This window comes from Sparus aurata, chromosome 24 (genome assembly GCF_900880675.1).
Source record: "Sparus aurata chromosome 24, fSpaAur1.1, whole genome shotgun sequence".
NCBI lineage: Eukaryota > Metazoa > Chordata > Actinopteri > Spariformes > Sparidae > Sparus > Sparus aurata.
In genome coordinates, this window is record NC_044210.1 from 18,391,404 (window position 1) to 18,416,676 (window position 25,273).

General features: G+C 41.3%; 1 protein-coding gene across 6 annotated transcripts in view; it reads left to right on the forward strand.

Moving 5' to 3' along the window:
* The window catches only part of LOC115577022 (major facilitator superfamily domain-containing protein 6-A), a 34,396-nt gene that overhangs the window by 3,808 nt on the left and 5,315 nt on the right, over nt 1-25,273 (forward strand). For 2 of the 6 annotated variants that reach the window (XM_030409782.1, XM_030409783.1), the window contains 5 exons: nt 4,815-4,912; nt 7,595-7,756; nt 7,854-7,952; nt 8,539-8,831; nt 9,890-12,808. In XM_030409782.1, the coding sequence (XP_030265642.1) occupies nt 4,815-4,912; nt 7,595-7,756; nt 7,854-7,952; nt 8,539-8,831; nt 9,890-10,090 (853 nt within the window). In that variant the 3' untranslated portion in view covers nt 10,091-12,808. Of the gene's footprint in view, nt 1-4,814; nt 4,913-7,594; nt 7,757-7,853; nt 7,953-8,538; nt 8,832-9,340; nt 9,345-9,575; nt 9,650-9,889; nt 12,809-17,013; nt 17,101-25,273 lie in introns of those variants that run through there. The other 4 variants (XM_030409785.1, XM_030409786.1, XM_030409787.1 and 1 more) reach the window with 4 other exon arrangements.

Sequence of the window (25,273 nt, forward strand, 5' to 3'; positions counted from 1 at the left end):
CAGCAAACAGACTCTTTTTTTAAACATTTGTCTGCAAACATTGACATTTTAAACTTGACAGAATTTGTATAATGTAAACTATTTGAGTGCTGTTTTTTAAACAAGGTAAAGTTCAAACTTTTGCAAAAGAAACAGAACAGAAAGTTTTACAGCAACTTGTTTTTAAAGAAAACTTGGGATGTTGTGATTGTTCGAGACGCTTTATTTTAAAGTCCTTATAATAAGTGTCAATTAATCATAAATAAAACTTTTATAATCCTTATAAAATGTCGATTAACATGATCATTTGTTAATAAGATTATATAAATAATAATGATAGACTCGTATGTCGATATTCAGCAGAAAAACTCAAGTAAAGTTCCTCAAAATCAGACTTGACGTTGCTTAAAGTTCAACTTTATTATGTGTAATGTCATTGTTAACCCTTTCTAAGCTTTTTTGTTGCTTTATTATGATAAATGTTCACTTCTTTATACATTTTTTAACCATTAAAGAGTTCTTTCTTTTGCATCTAATGGATCTAAAGCAGGAACAATGCCTCATTAAGGTTAAAACATCATGTGTAATGCATTTATTTTTGCTTTATTAGTTATTAAAGTTCAGTTCAATGACTTTAATGTAAAGTAGCTGTTTTTCTACATCTTGTCTTCAGTTGCAGAACCTCTGAGTGAAACTTCAGTGTTAGATTCAGTTTCACAGCATCGAGTCTGAGAACAGAGAGTAAGAATCAGATAACGAGCCGTCACTTCCTCGTCTCCGGTGACCTTATTTGCCTCCAGTCCAGCCCGATGATTAATGGGTCACGGTAAATAATGTTTCTGCATCAAGTGCTTCAGACTGAGCGGTTCAATCCGCTGCTGCACTCTGCGGCGCTGAGCAGTGAATGTTTGAGACAATGGCGTCGTTGATGCTCCCGGCCTGGAGCTCGCAGGCCGCGGGGACATTCGAGAGCGTGGTGTTAGATTTCAGCTGCACAGGAAACACTCGACGTCTCTGCTGTCGACTCGTGACTCAACAGGAGGTGAAGCTGAAGAGAAAGCAGCGACGCCTCCCTTTCTATTGTTATCATTTTAACTCAGGCGTCCACAAAGTCTACGTGTGCTCACTCCTCAGCTTTGTCTTTATTTTTAGCAGCCTGAAGAGATGAAAATAGCTTAAAACAGAAGCCACAGTCACAAGTTTCTTTATTTCTCATCAGTTATTCATCCAAAATAAAATAAAAAGCACACCACTGGAGAAAACAGTCCAGTCCTGCAAGCAGCAACGACTACAGAACAAACAGAAATAACAGAACATGAAGGAACACATTTACTTCACCTTCTTTGATTCATTTAACAGCTCTGGAGTAAAATGATTTTTCTCCTAACTACGTTTTCTCGTCCTCCAGCTGGAGACCAACCTTTATACTTTCATATGTTAGAGACTTTGATCATTACATTCAACTGCTTGTATGTTTCAGTGATGGTGTATTTTGTTCTTTTACACACAACATTTAAAGCTGAATTCACAAGAAGGCACCAGTGTTTCTCTCAACTCCTTAAATTGTGCGATTTGTTAAGGGAGTCTGGTGATGTCGCGGTTGCCAGTTTGACGGTCGGATCAGCTGAAGCTTGCTTGTCTGAATTGTTTATTTGTCCGTGGTTTTGTTTCTATAACCTGAAAACATCCCGCTTCGCCTGCAGCTGCAGCCGCCTGCTAACATTGACTTAACATTTCTTTGCTTAAAGGGAAACTCCGCCCGTTCTCCTACTGTACTTACAAATGTTAACACACAGATGCAAATATTTGAAGCTATCAACCTCGGAGCTGGACCACGGCGCTGCCTCGGTCCGTCTCTCACCGTGTGTTTCCTTCGTGATGTGTGAGGATGTGACGCTCTGCTGCAGACTCACTTCCTCCTTCACTGGAAACTCTGAGCAGAAACATCTGATCTATCTTTATACCGAGAGCGTTAATAAGTCACCTGCAGGTGTGTTGTGTTGACCCTGTTGTCACTTTGTGCTTCACTGCTCAGATTCTTCCCTGGAAAACACCTCGTCCTGATTGTTTGATTAAAAACTACAGTGAGCAGCTGCCGGAGGAAATTAACCAGTTCCATGTAATATATCTAATAAATATAGAAAACAGCCGCTCTTATTCTTCACTGTCCAACAAACCATTTGTTATTCTTGTTATTTCATTCAGAAATACACAACTTTTGTCGGTCAGGTGTTTTTAAAAATTCAACTAATACCAATAATACTATTTACAAGTATGATTTAGCTGCTCATACAAACAACAACACTGACTGACATATATTACACAGGAAGTGATGGTTCCTGCTCGACCTAAATTAATGTACATTTACAGAATATTTCCTGTTTATTTCACTGATTTTTACCGGCATTTTATTTTGAAAAAAAAACCCAAATATCCACAAATGTACATGAAACGACTGAAATTACATTAACATTTTCATTATTGTCAACATAAAAATACTTTCAATTAAAAATGTCGCATTTAATTTTAATTCTGTAATCACATGTATTATTAAATTAGATAAAATTAGTGACTAACAGTGGAAGAAGAATTGTGGAGGTGTGTAGATTTGTTTGTTTTGACAACAGACACTCTGAATAAATGTGTTTTAAACAGTATTTTGACTTTAAACATACAGAAGTTTTCATAATTTTAACCCTGATTATTTGAGTCAAGGTCGTTTCATTGTTTTAATTTTGTCTAAACATTAAACCTCATGTGTACAATTACAGCTAAAAACTGTACTTCAGGTTTTTACATGAGTTATTTTCTGTTATTTTACAATATTTCTTTAGTCCCTGCTGCCTTAAAATTACTGTTTTTTGTATGTAATGATGTAATAGATTACTTGATCAACAGACAGTTAATCAGCAGTTATTCTGAGGAGATTAATTGTTGATTTAATTGGTTCCAGCCTCTAAATATTTTGGTCGATTTAAAGAAAATAAGCTGCCAAGTATTTTGATAATCACTTATTTCATTAAGTGTTTTTTAAGCCATGATGTTAAACATTTGTTGTTTCCAGCTTCTTTAAAGTAACGATTTGCTGCTTTTCTTTGTGATATTTGTCAGTAAATGACGAGTCTTTGATTGATTAATCTATAAAGAAGTAAGGGATAATGCCTGACGAGGTGTCCATAAACAGGAGTTAATGGACTGCGCGTCGGACGGTTGCCTCCGCGAAGTCCATTAACTTCTGTTTATGGACACCTCGAAGGGCATTATCCCGCTTATTCCATGGTCACTTGCCAAAGAAAATAATTCGGACCATTAATTTACATTTTCATGCGTTTTACAATCAAAATATAAAGTTTTTCACAAGCCATAACTTAGTTTCCCTGGTAACGCCTGAGGGTCTGACTAATACCTGGAACAATCATTACTCTCCCGTAAGATTCTTATGCAACAGAAGCGTTGTTCACTCCTCCAGTAAATAGGACGGACCATAGATACGACTTGGCAGATATTCTAGTCCGCTCAGCGATGAGCCAGAAAGCTAACGCTATGCTAGCAAGATTCAAAGTCAATAACATTGCGTACGGTTGACAAACAGTAAATATAATTTGACAGTATGCTAGCTGACACGACTAGCTAGCTAACCAGTCATGTCATTGTCCCCAAATCAATAGCAAGATTTTCAAGAACAAATGATCGGCCGTGTGTAACGTTACTGTGGCCGCAGCCTGAAGCAGAGAGTTGAACAGCGAACGGGATGTGAGATTATTCGCGTATCAGTAAATTTAGAGGGGAAGTGAACTTTCTGCAGCTTGTGTGTTACAGTCGCCACCCTGTGGTGTTCAGAGGATAAGACACTGAAGGACTGACGGACTGAACTCAGTGCTGGAAATAAAATATTCAGATTTGATACGCCAGCTAGCGCATTAATTTACAGCGGTGAACAGTCAATTTGACTGGAACTACTTAGTAGGTGTCCATATATCAGGGGTTAATGGACACCCTGCAGCCAATCAGAATCGAGTATTCCCCCAGACCATGGTATAATACCTATAACATAACCAATAACATAATTAATATACAGTAAATCATAATTACTGCAGGACTGCTTCAGTTTGAGCTGTCTGACTGGAGATGCTTCAACATAATAAGTAACAACCGCTCTAATCTGTCATGTGTTAGCTTTATTAGCACTCCTTGTTTGAGCTCATATCCCCGAGCTAACGGCTGTTAATTAACAACATTAAGGTGTTGCTAACGGCGTGTCTTGTTCAGACAGCTGCAGCTCAAATAGCTCATAGTATTAAAAACAGGAGTTTGAGATTGTGAATTGTGGTCAGACGACCGTCAGCTGTCTCTGTTTGTGCTCAGCAAACTGACTGTAGGTGAACAAACAGTGAAGTCTGAGTCTCATGAGGTGATGAACACATGAACACTGAGAGGGTGTGACGCCTTCACGTCCAGTTGTTTGTCCTGTGTAGAGCAAAGTAAGTCTGTGCCTGAAAGCTGCACCACAGAAGAAGAAGAAGATGATCAGACTGAGTCGTTGTTTTCACCTCGTTAGATTTGCTCACAAAATCTACAAATCACACATCCACTAAATTAACCTTTCAGATGTTTTTTATAAGAGTGAACTTTCATTTTCATTGCCTTTGTATTTATATTACTGCTGCTGATACTAGAAAGATACTTAATACACCACAACGTTCTTTGAAAACAAGCCTCCATCTGTATTTTGCGGCAGGTTTCACCTTTTTTATGCTGTCAGCTGATTAGTTGAAACCACATTTAACAAACGTAACATTTCCACCTCCTCTCCTCCTCCACCTCTCCCCTCTCAGGGTGCTCTACATCGGCCTGGCCTGCAACACAGCCCGCTACCTGTACATCTCGTACCTGCAGAACGCCTGGACCGTCCTGCCCATGGAGGTCCTTCAAGGTAACGCAGGGTCGGGAAGCTAGGACCCAGGGGAGGGGACGGGAGCCGGGGTGTGTTTGTCTAACTTGGGCTTATCAGACGGACGTTTTCCTCCGAGAACAAAGCAGGGTCATCCGGTTAGAACTCACATGAACTTTTTGCTTTCTCAGGACCTGTGAAGGCAATGTTTATCACTGTGACATGTTGGTCAGACGGACAGGGGACGAAAACGACATGTTAAAGGTGACGAGAAGACAAAACAGCCACGAGTCTGCTGGAATGACCTCTAACACCAGATCATATCATTACACTTCTTTGACATCAAACATCAAACTTCCTCCCAAACCTAAAACATTGTTTTCATCCCAATCCATGTAAGACAAAGAATATTAAATGCTCTGACAGATGACATAAAGAAATCCAGTATCATTGTCTAATAAGCCAAGTTACTTGACATGAATAAGAAAAGAAAAAAAAACACCAGTAAGCTTCTAAAAGACTCCAGTGAAGTCACACGATCACACACTTCTGTACGCCTTTGTCACCAGTTTCTGGTCCAAGTTCATCCAGTTCTGCTCGACCCGAACTCTGCGCCGTCTCTGCCGTGTCGCATTCAAGTGACATTCAAACCGTCTTCGGCTCGACACCGACGATGAAAGCAGAGCTGCTTTAGATTTTGAACACCGTTGCTAAACATTTTAGCAGCAGATTTGGTTATTTTTGAAAGTAATTCTGGGACCGCAGTTTTCCTTACTTTTTCGTACTTCCTGTTGGTCTTAAATTTAGTTAAAAATGGTCTTAAAAAGGTGTCAAAAACTCTTAAATTTGACAAGTTCAAACCTGCAGAAACCCTGTACAATGCTAGGCTAAGCTATTAGCCTGCACATGACACAAGAAGGTAAACGAGTGCAGCCAAACATGGAACAAGTCAGTGGTTGAACAGTCTTCTAATGAGAGGAGGGCCGACATATTCACATCTTATTAATGATTAATCGATCATTAGTGCAGCTGACTTTGAATTAAAGAAGTTGCTTATAATCTGCATCCAGCTGGTCAGTGGAAGCTACAGGTGTTCTCTGGTAGAAACTTCATCTTTGTCTCGCTGGTTTCTGCAGTCGACTAACTGAAGAAAAGATGCTGTAACATCGTCAGTGTCACAATTAAATGTCAGTGTTTGCAGCAGCGGAGTGACTCAGAGAAAACAGTGGTAATAGAAAGTCGAGCGGGTGATCGGTGGGAAGCAGCTCAGAGTCTGGCTGGTTTGTTTGAGCTGTCCGCCCTGAGGAAACACTGACGACTCACAGAACAAACAACAAGCTACTTCAACACTTCGGCCTCCAGCTCACCGACTGTTTAGACTGTGAAACTAACGAGTCTAACAATTACAAAAGGGAGTTTCTGGGAGAATTAAACATTTTTAACAAGATCAAACACAACTGCAAATATGAGGAAGAGCTCCATGTTACTGTAACGTGAGCTGAGCTGCTGGAGGAGGTGTGGTGGTCATGTGACGCCATTCAAACCTCAGACAGGAAGCGCAACTGTCACCAAAATAAAAGGTGTTATCTTCATGTTCCATCTGAACTTTACTTCTGCAAGTTGAGGCCTGAATCTGCACTGAACAGGAGACTTTACAGGTGTCAGCTCCCTCTGCTGGACAAACTGTGAGATGTAGACATTAAATCTGAATTATCAGTTAGAAACATTAGAATATTTTGGATTTTCACTGCTGCAGTTTCTTGTTAATTATCCCCCAAAATACTGAGAGTGATATAATGTAACTAAGTATATTTACTGTATTAAATATAAGTACAATTTGGAGGTTTTTGTACAGTTACTTCACTTCATTTTAAAAAGGAAATATTGTATTTTTTACACATTTATAATAATATAACTACAGTTAATAGTTACTATGCAGATTACATGTGGAATCAGAGCCAAAGTTAGTTTTTTATTGACTATCAGATTAAAAAAAAACTCAAACATTTGCACTTTAAATAATAATTATTGTATTTATTTGTATTTTTAATCAATTGAAATACATTTAATATCACATACTGTAAGACTTTAACTTCAATCAAAGTAATAATTTAACACCATTTTAAAAAAACTGTAATAAACTTACAAAAACACACTTTCAGTTAACTGATTAACAAGTAGACGTGAAGTACAGAGAATTCAAAGATCACAGTGACATGAGATCATAATATAGTTACTAATATAAAATGATAATATACTAATAAAAGAAAAGACAATAAAGAAAGCAACAGAAGCTCAATCTGTCGGGTGTTCATGAAGAGAAGCCGCGTGTTATTAAGGAGGTTTAAACAAAGCCGAGCTCAGGCTGAATTATCAACGTTCCCATTGTTGAATCATTTTTCACTTAGTGGTTTGTTGTGATCTCAGTTTCAGTCACCCTGTTAAAGAAAGTGTGAGTTTTACCACTTGAAGCTGGAGCCAAAACGCTCCGCAGACAAAACGACTCTCAGCTGTTAGTCGAAGACGCGAAGTCGTCCAAAAAGCAGCCGACAAAATAACAATACACTGATTGAGGTCGGCCATTTCTCTGACTGTCTGGAAATAAAGATGATAAAAGATTAAACGAGCAATAACAATACACATGCAGACGATAAATGAAACGAGTATAAATACTGTAAAACCTGACTGACTAGAGGACGCGTGTCCGTCCTTCTCGTCCTCCAGGTGTGACCCACGCCTCAGTCTGGGCCGCCTGTATCTCCTTCCTGAGTGCGGCGGTTCCTCCGGCGCTGAGGACGTCGGCGCAGGGCATCCTGCAGGGCCTCCACCTCGGGCTGGGCCGCGGCTGTGGAGCCATGGTGGGAGGAGTGTTCGTCAACTACTTTGGTACGACCCGACGACCCATAAGTGGAAGAATGGATCATTCATGGAGGTGTTGAGACTTCAGGTTGTGATTCCAGTTTTGCGTGTGTTTGTGTCGCAGGTGCTGCAGAGACGTTCAGAGGGATCGGCATGGCCTCCCTCGTCATCCTCCTCATCTTCTCCCTCATCCAGTACTGCAGTGGAGAGGCGGAGGAGAAAGGTGGGAACACTCCCTCTGTACAAACCCACTGCTTACCTTTAGCTGAGTGAAATATGGTGGAAGATGTACATCACTAATGAAGTAATTGTGAGGTTATGGTGTAAAATAAGGGCATTTTATGAGCTCAGAATCCTCCTGCCTGAGAGAAACAGGGGCTAAAACTCATTATAGCTCTTTATTTCCTTGTTTACACTAACTTTGTGCTCATGAAAACATCCTGTACAAAGACCAAAATGTATAAAACTACATAAACATGCATCATTTCCAGGTTTAGGGTTTTAAAAACCGATATAAACGATGTATTACTGGATTTGAAGTCTCACTGGCTTTATGAAGTGTCGATCATCCGGAGGCTGGAGTATAAATGGCACAGGCGAGAGGCGAGAGAACAAAGAGTGGGTTTCTTGATCACTCGTTGGTTGTTGCAGGCTCGAGGACGGGCATAGAAGCTCCTTAAGGCTCCTAGATCCTTTATTGATTTGTTTGGGGAGAGGGTTCACTCTGGACAGTTTTGAGAAACCGGACAAAAACTTCTGTAAACCTGCATTTAAATCTAAATCTCTCCTCCCGCCTCCTCTTTCCTCAGAGGACAAAATGCTGGCTGAGAACATCCCCGTCCCCTCCAGCCCGGTCCCCATCGCCACCATCGACCTGGTGCAGAGCCAGAGCGGCGTCGGCAGCCCCGCCACGGCTCGCAAGACCATAGCCGTGCCCGCCAAGAAGACCAAGCACCAGGAGGAGCAGGAGGACGTGAGCAGGCCGGCCTGGGTGCTCAGCGGCGCCCCCTGGGTCACCATCGCCTTCACCATCTTCCAGATCAGGGAGAAGATAAACATGGCGAAGGGCGGCGGGTCGCCTCCAGAGGATCAGCCGCTGCAGGTGAAGGAAATGACACGTTCAACACAGTTAGCATGTTGTGTTTTCACCCAGATGTCTTAACTTAAACTTAAGTAGTGTTGAAACGGGTTTTACCTCAGTATCGTCATACTTTTTACGATCCTGCAGGTCCATAATTAACAAAGATTAGTGAAAATTAAAAAAAATGGTGATGGACAAAAGTTTTTAGATCAGTTACGAATACCAGACTGTAAAAATACTCTTCTGTCCACAAGTTCTTGTGAATTATAATCTACGTTTGTGTATTTTAAGTTCATATTCATGCATGTAGTAACTGCTTGTGTTACCATAGCAACAGTTGGTGTCATATATGATTATTATTATTATTTACAGTAATAGTAATAATGCTCTTTCCACATGTTGTGTGTTAGTTTCATGTGAATGTTTCATTAACTCTCACTAACCTGAACTCTCTGACACTTCCTCCTGTCACCGGCTGCCCACACACACACACACACACACACACACACACACACACACACACACTTAAGAAAGGTGAGATTTTTGTGTGTGCAAAGGTTGATGGAAAACTACCGTGTGTGTGTGCGTGGGGGGTGTCCAGGGTTTCCTCTGCGTGCATGCGGTGACTCATCTATACCTGCGTGTCTGTGGAGGTGTGGGGGCGTGTTCATGCATGTGTGTGTGTGTTTTTGTGTTGCGTTCCTCCCTCCCACGCCGCTTCATGACGTCTTGTGAGGTTCATGCATGCCTGAATTACTCCCCCAGCGATGTAACACCCCCCACCCACCCCACCAACCCTCTGGCGGCCATTTTGGATGCTTCAGCTTCTCAGTGAGAGAGTAAGACAGATCAGATAAGTCAGAGTTTGTTTGTGCAGCCAGCTAGCACCTCAGATGTGTTAGCTAGTAGAAGCTAACGTGTTAGCATTAAGTTTTGGATAGCTAGAAGCGAGTCAAGCAAGTTTTCTCAGCTAGCTTTGTGTTTTTTTGTCTTGTCTTTGAGAATAATCAGGACGTAAATAAAATGTTTCCTGTGTTTAGAAGTGTGGGATTGTCATTGTTTGTTGCTCCTGTTGCCAGGTGACTAACGAGCAGGCGTCGGCCCAGTACGAGGCAGTGGCGACGTCACACAGAAGCGCGAGCGATGATGATGACGGCATCGCGTCAGAAACACCCACACAACCGAACACCACAGACTCTAGCGAGGACCAAACAAACCCGCCCTCAGACAGCGGAGGACCTCATGAAAACCCAGCATTCACAGCAGACAACGCAGACTGACTGTTCACCCAAAAACCTTTTCATTTGCACATTTAATTTCTGCAAAAATATCCGTCTTAACAAGTCGGTTTGTCACTGTTAAATTCTGAGAAATGGCCGCCTTTTGTAGCATCCTTCCAAGGAAAATTAATAAGGCAGTGATGTCCCGGAAATCATCCAGAATTTCCAACTTGTTCCTACAAGTTGGAAATTCTCTCATTTTTAAACCGGCGGTGAGACTCACGACTTGTTGTAATGGATTGTATTTGCAGCTGTGGATGAAGCTGGAGGTGGCGTTGAATCATAACTCACCTCGGAGCGCTGTGCACTATATTTAAGGCCTTTTACTGGTGAAGCGTGAAGGGAAATCCTTCAAATGTACAAAGAAAAATGTGCCTCTTGATAAGTTATTAACTTAATTCACTGTAAAAACTGAAGAAAAGTGATGAAATCTGACAAAAATGGGGATTTTCAATTCAGCGGAACTGCTGTTTTGAAGTGGTTACAATATTAGGAAGTAGCTGAGGTTATTCTCTGATGCAAATAATTATGTTTTTTATTGTTTTTAATTTTAACTTTGACAAAAGGGACCAGCTTACAACAGGGGGTGAAGGGTCGTAATCGTTTTGTAATGGAAATGTTGAGTTAGCATTAGCATTAGCTTCAACCAGCTCTGATATGCTGTAAAGAAAGTGAGCAGTGAAGTGAGACTGATATCAATAGAAGGAATTAAATAGCAGAGATTGAATTAAAAGCAATAATGCTGGATTAATGCGTGTTTCAGTCGACTGCAGAATGTAAATGCACTTAATGGCTTTTAAAGAAAAAGGTCAACCAGAAATGGGCTAAAAAACCTGGTTGCCAAGAATTTAAATTTGGCGTATTTGCTGAGAAATTAACTACTAAATTTAAATCCAAAAACACAGACTCAGAAAAGAAGCGACTTAAACTGTCACGTTGAAGGTAAAGTCTGAAAACATCTTACAGAAAGTCTGAGATTTCATTTATAAAAGCCTTAAATTTACATCTTGTGTGTTTATGTCGCTGGTCGTGTTTGTCACTACTGCAGATTCAGCAGTTCAGAAGCTCATATGGAAAACTGTTGATTTTAGCAAAACCTTTAAGGATTGGTTACCTCATCTCCAAATTGTCCAGCAGTCAGCAGGCGGGGAACAAAGAGAATCTCAAATTAATGATCCCAACACAGTTACGATGTTTGTCCATTTAAAGGAGCATTACACAACTCAAGAAGGTTCAGTTTCATGTAAAGAGAGTAAAATTAAAATATCATTCAGTTTTGTGTCACTTGCTCAATCCACGTCACCACCATGGCTGCAGAAGGAGTATTTAAAAAAGGTGAAAATCAAAGCTAGTCTGGTCATATTGATATCTGAGGTTTCACTCAGGCGTTCTCTTATATTTCATCAGTTTATGGCAAACTGCGACTTTCTTGACTTGCTAATGTATCTTTTAAATTGACAAACTTTGTGAGAGTGATTCATGGCACCAGTCAGAAGGGATCAGGGTTCTCTTCTTCTTCACTGCCATACAAAGCCTCTCCATCATGGTCCTGGTTTTATTTATTTCAATATTTATATCGTTAGAGATGACTGCTTGTTCTGTTGGGTAAAAAGGGTTTTAAATAGCATTTTGTGGAGTATAAAGGTCTTAAAGAGTAAACTTGCAGAAACCTGCTCACCAAGGTCTTTAAATCTAAGATGTCATAATGTGATGAATGTTTGATGCGGTTGAAAGATTATAAGTGGACTCAAGGATCAGCTTGATGAGTTCTAAGGCTGTAAGGGACGTATTTAGTTATTGAGCTTCTTTAGCTCTGGGATTAATGTTATAAAACATGAACGACAGTATTTGATAAAACCTTTTAATTAACTAATCTCGAGTATCATCTGCAAACGGGTTGACCTTCTCTAAAGACGCCTCATCCTCTCACCGTTTGTTTCAGATTTCATCGCTTCCTTAAAAAAAACGATAATCCAAGTTTTTTGTGCACTTTCATGTAATTAACTGAAGACTGGTGATGAAGACGAAGTGCCTCTTTAAACATACTGTTAATCAATATTCTTGAGATGTCAAGCAAAGGATCCCTTTACTGTCCCACGCTCCTACAGAGAAATCTGTCGTCTCCACCACGGCACACTTGAGGGTCTTTTTTAAAGCCCGCTTCCAATATTTTTATACTCGAGCTGCCAATAACCAACACACTATATTTACTGTCTTTGTTTTCATGCCAAACAATTCCCAGTATTCACTGTTTTCTGTGTCGTCTGGGTGGAGAAACCCTCAGAAACAGAACGAGAGGAAGGAATGTTTATAGCAAATTGAATTATTAAAGGGTGTTTTGAAAAAGTGTAAAGAAAATGAAATGTGTCGAGTTTTCTGCCTGTTTTTCTTTTTCTGTTCCGGAGACATGAAGTCCCTTTAACACAGTGTCAGTGTATCTTAATCTTATTGGTGGAAATGTTATTAAATGTGTATTTAAAAAATAATGTCACACGTTGAGAATAATGACTGCATTGTCCTGTTAATTTGAGACATTAGTTTAGGATTAAAGGAGTATTTCACCTTTCTGTGCATCACTAGACTGGGTGAGACAAACATGATGTTTTTACCCAAAGAAAGAAATATCTTCATGTGTAATGTTTGCTGAATTTACAAGAAGGTGTAAATAATTAAGAATGTGTCAGCGACGTTTCATAAAGTGTCTTCCAACTCAACTCACAAAATTGACTGTTTTTTAAAGGGAGTCTGGTGATTTTATCAACAGGTGACAAAGAAGCTGCCAGTTTGTAAAATGAGACAAGTTAATCGTGAATAAAACATTGTCTTATTTCATAGATGTAGTGTGAACAGTTAAATCAGTTGAACTGGTTTGTTTAAATTGTTGCAAACTGACACTTTTTACAAGGTAAGAAACAGTTTAATGTATTTTAAAGCTGAATTGACGAGAAGCTTTAACGTCGTAGCCGTTTCATAACGTTTGTCAAGTTTCAACAACATTGAAAATCATCTGATGTGTTAAAGGAGTCTGGTGTTATTGTGGCTGTCCAATCACCTCAAACTTAGGATTCTTCCATTGTCTGTGTTCTTTTAGTCGTCTTTTCCTTTTAATGTCCGGTCTCTGCTGTAGCTTGTTCTTGGCTACGCTACGTAGAAGTCCGGCATCCTGGAGCTCCACTCCTGAGATCAGAGATTTGTTTGTACTGTTTAATAACCAGTTGACCAACTGTGATCCGTCTCTTTGTTAATCTGCAGACTCTGATGTGCTCGTCCTCTTGCTTGGAGTCATTCTGTGCCGTTCTTTGAAGAGGGAATTCCACATCGTCGTATGAGATCTTTAATTTCTTGGCAAATAAATGGAATGCAATAACTTTAATTTCCCAGAAGAAGAATTGAGACACTAACTAAACCCACAAATGCTTTGAAGGACAATGTCATTGTTCCTTTAATCAGCACAACTGTTTTCAGGGTTTTTTATGATCAATACATCTTTAAACCTGATAGTCTGTATTAGCTATCACAGTATGTGTTGGTCCACAGCTGTGATGGTTGCTGAAAACGGTCCTCTGTACAGCTGAATAACAGCTAGAATGACTTTTTACCAGATCAATAATTGTCTGGACTGTATTTCTAATCAAATTTATGTTATTGTAGTTGAAAATTATTATGATTTTCTTCCAAAATCAAGGACATTTTTAAGTGACACCAGACTTTCAGGCAGCAGTGTAAATAAATATGTATATTTTGCCACATGAAGGGCATCATGCTGCTGATTTTACAGGTAATATTTATACCTATGTAACATCTTGTCATGTAATAGAGTATTTTTACTGTTTTATTGCCACTTTGGCTTCAGTAAAGGCTCAGAAGAACTCCGTCACTGCTAACAACGCACTTTGTATGAAGTAAACACATCTGTAGTGGAGTATAAACAAAAAGAAAGTGTTTTAGTGGAGATATAAAGTAACACAACATGTAAATGCTGACGTAAACTGAATATTGATCTCACAGTGGTACAGATCTGATGCCTGCAGTCAGACGCTGTGTGTTACAGAAGCCACTTGGTGGCAGTAGTGCTCCGAGTGTCTTTCCGACTTCACGGAGGCTTAAATGGACTGAAGCAGCCTCCGTGTGTGTGTGTGTGTGTGTGTGGAGGGTTATTGAGGTCGTGGTGCGCCTGCTACTGATGGGTGTGTGTGGGAGGACAGTAATAGGCTTCCTCAAAAACTAGACTATGTGCTGTCGTAAAAAAAGAAGAAGAAATAAATAAATAAAATAATAAAATCAAAACCGTCTTGGCACACTCAGCCTGTCTGATATCCGTGGAGAAATTTCAACAACCCCTCTGCTGTTGATGCTGTTGTTGTTGTGCCTTGCGCGGTCCTTAATAATGAACGGTATAATAGATGTTTTTTCAGGAGGTGTCATGACCGCGGAGCCGCCGAACAATGCTACACATTTCAATTTAAATTGCACCGAGGGGTCGAGGCGAGACGCGCTTTTATTCTCTGACACGTCTCTGAAAATTGCAGGGAATTACTGCAGCGCTGACCTCACAGATGCTTCCAATTACTGGAGCGATGAAGGTTGGACATGTTAATCATTTCAGTGTCTTGCTTGTGGGCACTCTGGCAGGACATGTAGACAGTACAGTTGATTATCTGGCTGATTCTTTTGACTTTTCTTCCACTGGACAGTCTGTTCCTCATCTCATTAGAAGTAGAGATGTCAGAATTCCTCTTCTTTGACAGGCTTTGAAATCACTGTTTGCACTCAATATTTAGAGGCAGAATCAGATCTTTGCACGTGAAATGAAAAGACTTTACTGGGTGACTTCGGCTTCTTAGCATCCTGTTTTTTCCCTTCGAGATAATCCACTAAAACCAATGTCCTCTGCTTCACCTTCGCGTGAAGAAGATTCAGTAACGGTATGATCAGCCTCCCTCGTCAGCCGTACCCAATTACCATCGATACAGAAAAAGCATGGATGCTATGCTAATCAGTGGCTCTTGGCCAACCGCTGCCCAGATACAACCTGAAGCTATTTTTAGCTTCCTTTTCTTGGCTGTGCTGTGATGTTAGAGGCGAGCCAGACGCCCTGAGGAGGCGACTTGGCGAGATCTGTCGAGTCAAGGTGATGACGGCTCCTCGTGTCTGAAGCGACTCTCTGGAGACATCGGGGACTTTTCTCATGTTGAAAGGCGAGATGGTCAAGCCACCAGTCCTTTAATAAACCTCTTCAGCATCGTGGTTTTCTATAAAGCGATGACCTTTTCCAACAGTAACGAGATCTGGTTTTTATTCAGTAGCATTTGTCCTTCACAAATAGGTCATTTTAAGGATTTAAAATGTCCTCTGTACTGGTTTGTAACTCCCATACGTCAAACATTACAGTCCCTCGATTGTTGGACCAGATCTGGATGGAGTGACGTTCGTTTAAATGTTTTAAAACTAAATTGTCGACGAGATGTTCTGGATGGCTCGCCAACCTTGACGAAAACCTGAAAGTGATGCGTTCAGGATCAGTTTCATTGAGCACCAGTAGTTTCTCGTGTGCTTATTACGTGAAGATACTGTAAAAACAAACTGTACGGAAATTAAAAGAAATGTGTTCTGCAGCTCTCGCAGGATGTTTTTGGTGTCATGCTTTAAAAGCAGCGTATGTGTTTTTAAAATAAGCACAAATGTCTGAATCCAAAAAGAGAGTAAGAGGCATGCAGCCATGTGATATTTAGTCTGCAGCATCCTGCCAATAACATGACTCGCTGTGGTCTTTAGTCTGACTCAGACTTGACTCAGGTGGTCCCGATCGCGGCGCTGCAGGAGCTGTAACCCGGTTGTCTGGGGGGCTTTCTGGAACAGTGTCAGCGCCGGGCTCATCTCTAACCCGTGACCCGCTCTGTTGTCTGCTCAGTTACACTTCACAGTTTAGTCATTTAGCTCGGTGGTCTCCTGCAGTTCGCCTTGAGGGGGCAAAGAGTCTGCAGGTTTCTGTTTCAGACAAACACTGAAGCAGTGAGTTTCACTACCGTGTAAAACACACGCAGCCCCAAACAGTAAAATCAAAGCTCTGGGCGAGGCTCCGGTATTTTGTCTGACGGGTGTTAATGACGTGATGAGATGTTACACGTCGTTTGTTTTGTCTGAATCAGATTCTTAAGACTCATAAGGTGGGTTCAAAGATGAAACCTGAGGGGTCACGGATGAGTAAAACCACATTTTCTTGATCTTTCTGGTTTTTTTTTTTTTTGTGCTTTCTTGCATGAAACACTGAACACTTTCATGTCTCCAGGCTGCTAAATCCATCAATCGTTATAACTTTGCTTTTATATCACCTGAGACATGGGGCGGTAACCCTGAGAAGTTTCGATTCTCACGGTTGTGTTTGGGGGAATTTGGATTGTCCTCCTAAAATCTTGGTTACAGTAAAGAACTGTCAAAACTGTCTGCATTCAAAGAGAAATCCTTTATATGACCTACTAGCTAAATCAGATATCATCTTCACACCTGCTTTCGGTGTTTTCCTGTAGATTTTTATGTTTGGCACCTCTAGAAACCTGGATGTTTTACTTTAGAACAAATAAAAATGATGTGATTTCCACCCCAGCCTTGTGTTTCTGGGCGCCCTGCTCCTCGTGGTCGTACAGTAACATTAACAGTACGAGTGTGCAGAGCAGAGCGAGCTGCAGCGTGAAGCCGGTGCAGCAGACTAAGATATATCAGAGCCGACAGCTGTCATGGTCGGTCTGGCATCACACGACTGGCTGTTCACGCAGCCTCTCCTCTGCTTACACAGGAAAAAGAGGACGCTCTGATGTTACCTGTCCACAGAAAACACACTCTGATCAATGATTTATTTCACATTGGCCTAGTTTTTAATGAATGAGCCTTTTTTTTTATGTCTAATGAGGCTTTTTCCGCTGCAGGGAGACGTTGGTACGGCTGGATTAAAGCAGTTCATCGTATCCATGACCGCAGTCGGAGAGGAAGTCCCACTGCATGTCAGGACTGAGGTAATCAGAGGTTCCCTGATCAATTCTACGCTGTTTTAGTTGATCACAAACACAAGAAGTCAACATGTGAGGTCGCTGACAAAAGAGTCCGTCAGGGAAAACACAAATGTTCAACGTTATTCACTTGTTTTGGTGAAACTGGATCAAAATGTACTGAGACAATGTTTTCTGGATTTTCCTCGGATGTCCCGATGGATTTTCGTGTTGCTAACAGAAGCTAACAGAAGCTAACGGGGCAGAGACGCTTATTCCAAGAGGTCAGTTTGGCGACAGGGAATCCAGTATCGAGGTGTTCAGCTGCTGTTAGACATTAACGCCTGCAGCTAACTGTAGACATCCTTTCTCTTTAATGTCACAAATGCCTCAAATTACCTTTATTTCTCTATAAATCTATAATCCTGGGGTTCCTCAGGGAACCGTTCCGGGTCCCCCTGTGGTTTTAATCTGAAAACCTTGAAGGTTTCCTTCAGGGTCTCTCCCATTTCACAGTGTGCAGGCATGGTAATGTATTTTAAAACATCTTAAGCACATTACAAGCGTGTTACGCACCATTCTGTTCCTGTAATCACATTTAGAAACGACATGCGTCATTATCAAGGGAGGAAATTAACATTTTCATCCACCGGCCACAATAAACGCTGCCTTCCAAATTTTGCCAGAGCGTTTCAGTGTCTCACCAGCCAAGTGTGGTTTTGGGAAAAGGAAGAAGCGTCTCAGCAGGGCGGGAGGTTACCGCTGCTTAGCTGCAGCGCAGATTAAAGTCGCCGCTTCTCATTTTATATCGATTACTGTCAGCTGATCAGAAAGAGGCTCAGAGAGAAGCTGAGATATTATGACTGAGGATTACAGAGGAATCAATGACATCAGCTGAATGTACTCGTGTTCCGCACGTTCAGCCTCTTCATGTGGATCAGAGAGCGCAGCCTCATTATGGACATCTATTATTAATCATTAAAAATCGATGAGAGCGGCCGGCTGCAGCTCTAGTGTGGCTCTATGATGTGGCTGATGATGGATTATGATGATAATTACCCGGAGATGAGAACGCAGTGGATCCAGCACTCCAGAGTGAAGTGACACTAACCGGACTAATTACAGCAGAACCTCGTTTTCCCAGATGCATCGACATCTGCGGCCTCCGACAGACGCTGCAGTCAGACAGCGAGGACGGTGTGTTTTATCTGCTGATTTACACGTTTATACACAACATGTTGTCTTTTATCCATCACCAAACTCTTTATTTAAGCCTTTTATTTTGATATATCAATGAAACATTCACTGAAGATGTGAAGAGTAATTCATGTTTTTGACGTCTTTCATCTAATATTTGTAGTTTGGACTATTTGTCAGGAACTTGACACCTCGTAAGACGTAAAACAAGTGTTCATATTAACAACGACAACAACAACAACAACAATAGACATAAGAAGAGGAAGAACAACAATAACAACAACAAAAATAACAATATAAATTGCAACAACTATAACACTGATAATAACATAACAAAAACAACAATATCAATACAACAATAATATCTCACAATAATAAAAACATTAATGATAGTGACAACAACAACAATAACGATTACAATTAAAACAAAAGCAACAATAACAAAAGTAACAACAACAATTATAACAATAATATCAACTATAACGTTGATAATAACAATAACAACAAAAATAACTACATCAATAACAACAATGACTCACAACAGTAAAAACCATAACGATAGTAACTACAACAACAACAACAACATGAACAACAATACAAACAACAATAACAACAACAACAATAATGGTAGAAGCAACAATTACAACAATAACAATACAAACAACAATAACAACATAATAACAGAAATGATAATAAAGGTTTTAAAAATGGAAAATGATACATTTGTCCTTTCTCTGTTTTATTACGTTGTCAACTGAATATTGAGCTTTTTGAGAAACACAATATATTTGCAGACGTCTCTCTGATCTAAGTGTTGTTAGTGACAGTTTAAGTCAAGAGACGTAACCTTAATTACTTTAAGTTCATGTAATAAAACTATATTTGAACTTTCTCAGCCAGACTTTGCATATTGAGAGTAAGCAGACAGTAAAAGAAGCAAAATAATCGTTTTTTAATGCGTCATGTTTAATTATTAGAAACTGCAATTTCAAGGGTCATAAACTGTAAAAATGTGAGAAACTTCACGAGGAAGAAAACTGACTCTGCAGTTTTCAGCATTATTTATCAAATCCTGCAGGAAAGTTTCTCTTCAGCTGATCATCAACGCATAGTGTGAAGTTTCTACCATCAGTTTGTAGAAACAGTGACTCCTGCTTCTGATCCTCGTCAGCATCTCAGCCGACCTCGAAACTGGAACAAAAAAACAGCTTTCCAAGAGGACGTTCTGAGTTTTGTGGGAAAAATCATTCATTTTGTAGCAGCTGGTCTGATGGAGGAGCTGCAGTCAACTCTGGAAGGAAGGTTTGACAAAGTTCTTGTGTCCTCTGCTCAGATAGATAGATAGATAGATAGATAGACAGATAGATAGATAGATAGATAGATAGATAGATAGAATTTTTACTGATTTCGATTCCTTCAGCTGGATCAGAAAATGTCATCAGATACAGAACAACAACCTGGGGAGCAAAAAATGAACCTTCATGAAGATATTTATGTAAAATTTGTACAAAATGTAGTTTAAAACTTGCGTCTTTGCTGTAGATATTGTTTATTTCTCAGGTTTCAGGCGCCAGAACTTTCAAAAACTCCCCCAATGCAGAAAACTCAGCGTCAAACCTACGCCACAAAAAACCTACAGGTACTTTTTTTGGTCCTCCGTCGCTGCTCAGAGCAGCTGATAAGCAGCTCAGCCCTGACGCGGCTCAGCTGTGATGCATATTATAAAGTGTACGAGCTGTGTGCTCTGTAGCTGTGACCTTTCCCCTTCTCCAGGCAGACACCTCCACAGCCAGCCCACAGCAGCAGCACGGCTGCCTGGACTTCAAAGCAGAAGCACTGGCGTGATACCAAAGTCGTACTACGACGCTCGACGCACACTTTACCTCCAGCGCCTCGCTGAGTTCACTTCACATTTTCCATAGTGGCACTTATTAATGGAAACTTGGAGGGAACTGATGTTGGTAGATACATTTATCTACTTATCACTTATCACACAGTTGTTCCACACTCACAGGAAGACTGTGAGGATGACCTCCGACCTTTGGCCTCCTCTGATACTCTTGTAGTTTTCATCTCGTCACATCAACGATCACAAGGTGGTTCTTTTTTACCTGCACAAAACTGGGTCACACAACAAAATGTCACAGCACACACACACACACACAGATATGTATATACATGTGTGCTGAGTACTTTGACCACAGTTGTAGTTCTGCTGCAGTAGTAGTACAGCAGTATGAGCTGCAGCGACTCTGAGCTTCTTTCCTGCTGCTGCAGCTCGAGCAGGACAACAGGGAGACTTTTTGTCCCGGCCGGGATCAATCGCTCCATAGATGACGCCCACCCAGCCAGGCTCTCCGTGGGCGGCCGGTAGACCAGCAGCCCAGCAGGCCGGCCCGGTCCAGCCCCGCCCCGCCGTGGCCCTCCTCCAGCCCCCGCGGCCTGCCGGGGCCAGCACAGCTGGAGAGCTGCACTTTGCATCTGAAAGCTTTCAGACCACACTTTTAAAGTCGGTGTAGGAGAGAGAAGAGGTTTTTTTTTATTGTGATCCTGCTGGAGGAGGGATCGATCACAACCAATGAGATGTCACGGTGAGGAAGAGAGGCGGTTTGATTGGACAGAAACAAGTTTTTAACTTTAAACATTTACATTTGGAAGAATTAAACACTATGAATGGTTGTGTTTGAGGCATCTGCTGGCACTAAACCCAACAACATGAACAGCTTTTGTCATAAGCATTCATCCACGTGGAGCGAATTACACCGAGCAAACACCAGAGAATGAAATTAAACTATGAGTGTCACGGTAACAAAAAGATTTACACCTTGAATTTAATCAAGGAGTCTGTTTCATTTCTCTCGCTCCCTCAAATGAAAAACGATCCATCAGCGAAACAGCAAACGAGGTGAAATGAAACACAATCTGCAGCGGCGCAAAAAGAGCAGATGTAAATGAAAACCATCAGTTCATCGTGAAGGCTGCGCAGTGAAAAGACCAGCTGAGGCTTTTATCCAGAGTGAAGGGAGCAGACAGGTAAACATCAGATTGTTTTCAGATTTGTCTCCAATTTGTCATCAGCAGCTGCGACTGTCCTTTCTGTTATTTACAAGGTGAAGGTGAATTACCTGATCGCTCAGCAGCTGCAGATTCACCAGTGAAAGAGGAGGATCATGTACGTATGTAGATGTTTGATGCTGGAGGAAGAACCTTGTTCCTTCACTCGAGGTTAAAGTTGTAAATGTAATTTAAAAGGTCGTAGGATTTAAAAACCCCTCGTCATCGCCCTGTCCTCCAGGAAACACCAAGGACAGCTCTTCACTAAATATGTTCCTGCAAAACCACAGATGAGTTAAAACTGGACGTTTGTTTAGGTTCCATTTCCTATTTCTCTCTCGTCACAATGCTGTTCCTATGCTCTGGTTAGGTTATGACACAAAAACATTGAAAACATTGTGGTTTGGCTTAAAATACCTGTTTTTGGCGCCATTAAAAAGTCCAGAGATGGTCCGACTTCCCGTGACAAACCTCTGGATTTGCTCGGCAATAAAACAGCTGGAAAAGATCTGCCTTCCCGTGAAAAACAACCAGTTTTGGTCAGCAAGAAGAACACCTGGAGATGTTCCAACTTCCCCCCAAAAAAGCTGGTTTTGGCCTTGTTGGTTTGTAATAACGTCACGTCCCGATATGAAAGTCACCTGCTGCGCATATAACATGAACATGAGATGCCACATCCGGTACAAACTCCAACCATGGACGTATCTTTGGATCATAGAAAACATTAACTGCTAACATTATATCCTGTGCCTCAAAATTATAAGATACTTGTGTGAATGTACTTGTGTTAATCACCTGTGTGGAGCCTTCAAAAAACTAAAGTCACATAAAAACCAAGAGACAGAAACGCTACATCAACTACTCAAAGTTGTACCCAGACTCATTTTCATATAAAGGGACAACGTGTGAATTCACGAGCTACGTGTAATTATGTGTGTGTGACATTTATTTGTGGCTCAAAAACATCAATTTAACAACAAAAAAAAAGGAGTTTGTAAATGTGTAATTTAGCCGTTTGCTCGTGGTCACTTACATCCCTGGATCTCCCACATCACAGGCAGCAAACACCGAGCGCATCTGCATTTACTTTGTCTGATTTACCCGACGCTGCTGTCCGGAGCAGAGGGCACATTAGATCCACTGATCGCCCACATTACAGGACATTCACATTTGCATTTTACTCACTTAGCTGGAGCCGTTTCACCTGCAGAGACCTCGAGCGAGCGTCTCCGCTTCACTTCATAGATCGTTGACGTGAACACGAAGCAGTGACCGGCAGGAATCTGTGGAAAGTTTCACCTCAGAGGAGAAACACAAAGAGACGAGCCGGGCTTTGATTTCAACCTGTGTTATATTAAAGTGTTCGATGCTTCTAGACGGCAGTTTGGGTCAAATGTCCTTTATTTCATTGTATTAAACTCTATTCTCTCCCTCAAAGACTCGACACTTAACACCAACTTTTAAACACGAGCGCTTGTCGGATGTTTTTTAAAACACGATTACGACATTTTCAGATTGATTGAACTCTTAATTTGCAACAGGAAACATTTGAAAGCCTTTTTATCAACTTAATGAGGAAACAGCAAAGTGGAATCACTGAACAAACATCCACTGACAACCCAGTAGATTTGCTTTCCCACAACATCTGGTGGTAATGGTGACATTTTGGAAACTCAAAACACTAATTTGCAGTTTAGTAAATAAATAAATAAAGCACTTTTCTAATAATTCCCTAAGCTTTATTAAAACATTTTTGTAACTGTTGCTCAACATATAATCTGACAATTTTCGCACAGCAATCGCAACCAAGTCCCAGAATAAACGTTGTCAAAGTAAGTTTCTGCAAAAACTTTTCTTTAGGTTTAATTTTCTTCGTGTCACAACGCTGTTCTTATGATCTGGCTCGGTTAAAACACAAAATATACTTCGTTAGGGTGAGAAAAACATCATGTTTTGGCTTAAAATACCTTTTTTTGTCTCTAAACACACGACTGGAAAATGTACTCGATCTGGTTTTGTTTGCATTGAACTCGGCTGGATTACGTCCCAAGGCTGGCGGGATGATGTTTACAGATGTTGATGCGTAGCCTGCGACACGTACAGTTGGTTTGCAGAAACGTTTTCTGCCATCATTCTATCCCGCCGACTACGCTGACAATCCACCTGAAAGATCATCAGCGTAGTCCCCAGGATAAAATGTTTCAGAGGGTTGGAAGTTCTTCATCGAGTCTCTTTTGACTTATCGCGTAAACAACTGAGCTCAAGGAAGGAACGTCTGAAAGTATAAACCGTCATTTTGGACAGAAAACAACAGGAAATGGAACAAACCATCGGTCATGATCCGAGCTGCACTCGGTTTCCTCCAAACACATTTGGTCAAACCTTTTCAGCTCAATATGAGACGATATCGGACGATTCAGCAGCTCATGATTTTATTCAAACCTTCGTTTTGAGTCTCTTAAATCAGTGAGGTTTCACTGCTTTGCAACGATGCCAAGATACAGAAAATAACACATCTTGAAGAACGCTCAGTGGAAACATTTGCACGCTGGGGTGAAGTGTTCAGAGTTCATCGTCTTGAGAGGGTTTTGTAGATAATTTCGTGTTTGATGCACAAAAACTAAAGGCACATTTTCCAAGCTCAGAATAAACTTGAAGCTGGCGTCCAATGCAAACATTCAGCGTCGATACAGGAAGCAGTTTAGATGGCAGAGCGCGAGCTGAGGATGTGTAGGTTGGACTTTGATGCGGGAGATCAGAGTTCACCTCTTGTCTCAAACCTGCAGTTCACTTTAAAGGCCTCGTTGTGAATTTTAAGTGTTTCATTTGCTGAAACAGAAATCTTTCCTGAACATAACTGTACCGTAGCCGTCACACGCAGATATTACAGAAAGCGAGAGTTTTTTGTAGAATCGTTCCGATATCATAACGTAATTTAACGAGCGTTGGGATTCAGTATTTTGCTCTTTTTTGAAACTCTTCTGACAGCAGAAAGAAACGATTCATTCGCGCGGAAACGCTCGATTGTCACATTTCTGATGTTCCAGTCAGTTTCCGTGAAGCCTCCTCGGATGATATCTGGTGTTTAATTAAAGGCAGATAAATCTTTATTTCCTCTGTGTGTTCGGCCCCGTTGTCTCGGCTCCGTCTTACCAGTGTGTGCATTAGTTGTCAGCGCGTCTCTGCGTTAATGTCGCCAAGACAAATCCCCGTGCATTCATTGTGCCGTGCGATTAAAGCGATGCTGGTTGTGATGTGCTGCAGGGACGTGGGCAGGGCGATGTGGGTACTTGTGCGTGAGGAGCCCTAAGTTGCAGAGGTTTTTTTCTAATTGAGTCAGGGACTTATGCTGGCAAGGTAGGCGTGTGAGTGGGGGGGAGACTAATCCCAAGCTGCTGTTGTTTTTCGTGCCTGCTGGCTCAAGATCAAAAACTTAACAGCAATAATCATGCAAAATGTGTGGCTTCACTTCAAAGCCTGCCTCAACTTTGCTCACACCCTTGTAGCTCGCATTGTTTCATCATTTCTACCCGTTTTTTCTCCTCCTTCGTCTCCTGCGAGGGATTTTTCTTTCCCCCGTTTAATATTCATTCGAAGGCGATCTGATACGCCGTCCTGACCTTTTCTCCACAAATTAATACACTTAACAGATTGATCACACCAGCAGATAAGCTGAGCGCCGAGGTGTCTCACGTCACACCACATCGAAGGCCGGCTGGTTTCTCTCTGACTTGCAGCGTGTGGTCGTGGCGGAGGGAGCGTCTGCCTCCGCCTGGAGATAGCAGACATGTCAGACGTCAGCAGCACTCTCAGGGTGAGCGTGCCGTGGGCGGCGAGGGTCGCTGAGGCCTGTACGTGGCCAAAATGGGCAAATCCCCTCCACGTCAGCCCACGGCCTGTCAGCGAGGAGGCTCAGGGCTTCCCACTGAAGCCCTAAAGATGCAACACT